Genomic DNA, 4,107 nt, shown 5'->3' on the forward strand with positions numbered 1-4,107 from the left:
AAAAGGAAAGCCGAAGTCAATGGCTTGGCTTTGAATCGGCATCAATGATGGAGAAGGGCAGGGATACCAAAATCAGGAATTTTGAATGCGCGGCCGGTTCATGTCTTTGCTCTGGTCCACACCTCCAACAGCTCACCTCCTCCTTTTTTAACCTCTCTCTTTCCCCCGACCCGACTTTCAGAATCAGAGTGCAGATGAAGAAGTTTTAAAGCCTCATCCTCATCTTCTTCCTCCTCGCAGACCCCCACAGCCACAGTCTCTCTTCCTCCTCCCTTCCCAGCCCTAATTGGAGTCTAAAATCAAGCTTTTTTTTGCGATGGAAAATGGCTCCAATCCGAGGGGGAGAGAACTCTCATCTCCCCACGCTTCCTCCCCGAATTCGAGTACGAGCAGCAGCAGCAGCAATGGAGCTTCTCTGCCTCCAAAGGCGGCGCCTTTATCAGTCGCGCCGGCGACCCCCAAGTCAACCCCGAGACTACCCATCGACTCGAACCCATACCCGACTACTTTCATCCAAGCAGACACCTCCTCCTTCAAGCAAGTTGTCCAGATGCTCACCGGCGCGAAGCAAACCGCTGCTGCGCCGAAAACCTCGATCTCGCCGGCGGGGAAGACGACGGGTCCCAAGAAGCCAGCTTTCAAGCTCTATGAACGAAGGGGTAGCATGAAGAATCTAAAAATGATCAGTCCGATGATCCCGTCCTTCGCCGGAAGATCTAACCCTAATTCTCCGGCCGCCGCGGCTTTCTCCCCGAGGAAGATGACGGAGATCTTGTCGCCGAGTATGCTAGATCTGCCATCGCTGGCCTTAAGCCCCGTTACTCCGTTGAACTCCGATCCTTTCGATCGCGACGTGTTGAAGGCGGAGGAGCGAGCCATCGCTGAGAAAGGTTTTTACTTTCTTCCTTCACCGAGGACGACGCAGGAGCCTCCAAGATTGCTTCCTCTGTTTCCTGTTTCGTCCTCAGAAGTTTTGTCTTCTTCGTTTACTTGATCAAGATGAGGTTTTTGGCGTTATGAAATTGGGGGTATTGTGTCTTCTTCTTCTTCTTTTCTCTCTCTCTCTCGGGCTGGTGTGTTCGTCGTCTTCTTCCTGATCAGGAGAAAAGGGTTGAGTTGCCATTTGATTGATCTCTGATTCAATTTTATAATATGAGCACTCTTCTTCCGGTTTTTCTGTCTGCGTTATGTAATTGACTAAGTTCTCTAAAGCATGAGATAAATTGAATGATTTGAATATCTGCGCCCTTTTCTCTTTTTCTCTCTGCCTTGTTAAATGCGAAAAACAGGATTTTTTTGTTCTTCAGCTTCTCATGCTCTGCATCTGCATCAGAACATAATGATAAATTTTGATTTTTTTTTTTCCTAACTTTCTGAGAAATTGAATATCAATGCTTAGGTTAGAAATTTGGAGCTTAGAAATGCTCAAATTGGTATAATTGAGTGAACAGGAGACCCCAATTTCTCTATGCTACCTCCACACCATGGATGCCTTTATTTTCTCTCTCTGGAATGAGGAATTAGTCGCGAGGAAGACGAAGAAGGATTGCGGCGCTGGCTGTGGGGGCCGAGCAGCGGATCAGGGCGGGACGAAAGCCAAGGGTAAACACGTGACCGTACGACATGTGTCACGTGACCTAAGCCGGTTCGACACGGAAAAGTAAGCTGCGGTGCGGTCTTCTCTTAGTGGGCCCCGCCAAGACGGGCGGGTGTGACGGATGCGTCACCGGTCACTGATGGTGTCTTGATCCGCTGTTGTTTGCAGTACACGGAACGGCGAAGGTAACTAACCGGTTCTGGAGTTGATCTGGTGGCTTCTGCGGGGTCCGAGCGCCTTCGGGAGTTCGTCTGGATTTTCTGGCCTGACAAGTCTTCAAATTTTATCCCACAACTCTCTGTGCATTTATAATAATTATTACAATTTTTTTTTTTGGGAAATTATCAGGCACGTTCTTTTTTCTGCAAAATAATGCGAAAATAAATTTTATAATAAAAAATAATTAAATGCATTGGGATTTATGTGCTTGAACATAATTTTTTCTTATATCAATGAGAAAAAAATCGGCCGAATTACACTCACAATTCAATTCACTTAAATTTTTCATAGTCTCGCATAGTAATGAATCATTGTCTTAGCGTTGCACGAGAATTTAACATACTTTCAGGTAAAAGAAAACAACCAATAATGATATATGAAGTTTTTATATGAAAAACACTTAAAAGGAAAAAAATCACGGGGTTTGATACATATATAAAAATTCACTATAGGTTGATTACAGAGAGCTCTATTCCCACACACAAAAATGAATTATTAGGTTTTTCAAGTTATAACGTCGACTAACGATTTTTGATAGGAGGTGGTCGACTGTGATTAGTAGTGATCGATAGTGGTTAGCGGTCGACGACTGTTGCGTTCTGCGATCGGTGATCGCCTGCGGTCGGCGATTGTCAATGATTTCGATCAACGGTGATTGGTGGTGCTAGACTTCAGCTCCTTAAAGCTTTAAGTTCTCTCGAGCCTCCAACCCCCTCTGATGAGAAGGGTTGTGCTCTATTTATAGTTTTTTGGGCGCAATGAATGCATGAATATGAACCACTTTGATTGGACTGTCCAGAGAGCTTCTTTTGGTCATACGATGTTTGCTGGGACATTTGAGTGCCTGAGCGATGTCAGAATTGAACAATCTTGGGCTCATTGGATTCGTCGTGTCGAGACGCTTGATTTAATTATAAGCTTGCTAGATTCGACATTCGTTTAACCTTCTGAATATATCCAGAAAACTTTCAAGTTTGGTTTAATGACTTGATCTGAGGTTGATTTGACTCGGATTGAACTAATTTCCGTAAAATTGGGTTCTTCTTGTCGAGATGCTCAATTTGACTGTAAGTTTGTTGAAATTAGAATTATGGATGAGTTTTTTATCGAGGTTTAAATATTTGTCACTCAAAAAGTCATCTCGAGATGTATGTTATGCATTCAGATACATATCGAATGATAGAGATTTGTTGAAAATGTATCACATATAAATAATAGTATAAATCATGAATATTTTAAATATAGAAAAAATAAATAGTCGCCTTTCCTCAAATTAGATTTTCATAATATAGACAAATTAATAATTAGATTATCCTGAATTAGATTACCTAATTTCAATTTTTTTAACATACACAAATTTTAAATTATAACAATTAGATTTTAATATTTTTCATTACACCTCTTTCATCTATTTTTAAAATTTTCATCTTAATATCAAAATTCATGATAAAACTGCCAAACTTATATTTCCTATTTTTATCAAATTCTTACTGGTTTGGTGGAGACACGAGTAAATACATCAATTTGATAGTTCAAAAAATCACTTGAATATTTTATTCACACATATAAACGTTTCAAGTACTATGGGATATTTGATTTCCTATATTTTGATTTTCAGTATTTATAAGATATATAAATCAATTAAATTAAATAAATACCCTTGATTTAATTTGGGAATGTTTTTATTGACCTCATTTTTATGAGGCCTGTCTCTGTCTCTCTCTAGAGCCTAGGATTGAGCAATAGGACTTTCTTGCTGACTCTCCTAAAAGACTAGTATTGGGACCCACACCACTTTGAATATTCAAACCACTTCTTAACTTCTTCTAGTCTCATATGTGTGGTTTTGAATCCTCAACATTTAGTTGAGTCGATTAAAACCAACATATTGAAACTCAAATTGAGTTCCTAAAGGATTGGAGAAGCCCTAAGAATACCATTCAACGTATGTCAAGAGCCACATTGCTGTAATTGTTCTGCTACACTTCGGCTCTCTCCTAGGCAAATACTGGCCCACATTTTGCTTTTGTGACGACTCTGATTGGATCAACCAATATCGTTCGCTACGCTGCTCGATAAACTGGCTCAAATTGGCTTGATTGCTGACGAATTTGTCCAGACGACCCTGAATGATGAAACAAACCGTGCGAGTGCGTCTGTAACGTAGAATTTAACTTAAGAAGACATCCACATTGTTATGGTTTCATGTACGTGCAAATAACAAACATATCTAAACATTCAAAATTAAATATTTAAAAAATAACTATGTAAAAAAAAAAAAAAAAAACCTT

The 4,107-nt window shown here is 40.3% G+C and overlaps 1 protein-coding gene across 1 annotated transcript; it reads left to right on the forward strand.

The window, feature by feature from the left end:
• Positions 1-15: 15 nt before the first annotated feature.
• LOC110036869 (VQ motif-containing protein 4-like) lies at positions 16-1,153 on the forward strand. Its single transcript, XM_020741419.1, has one exon. It carries the CDS (start codon positions 317-319, stop codon positions 992-994), a length of 678 nt encoding a protein of 225 aa, XP_020597078.1. The 5' UTR covers positions 16-316; the 3' UTR covers positions 995-1,153.
• Positions 1,154-4,107: the final 2,954 nt, after the last annotated feature.

Source organism: Phalaenopsis equestris, unplaced genomic scaffold, assembly GCF_001263595.1.
Source record: "Phalaenopsis equestris unplaced genomic scaffold, ASM126359v1 Scaffold211975, whole genome shotgun sequence".
Classification (NCBI taxonomy): domain Eukaryota; kingdom Viridiplantae; phylum Streptophyta; class Magnoliopsida; order Asparagales; family Orchidaceae; genus Phalaenopsis; species Phalaenopsis equestris.

Excerpts from the sequence above, each read along its gene's own strand:
- LOC110036869 (XM_020741419.1), top strand. The coding sequence starts at position 317 with ATGGAAAATGGCTCCAATCCGAGGGGGAGAGAACTCTCATCTCCCCAC.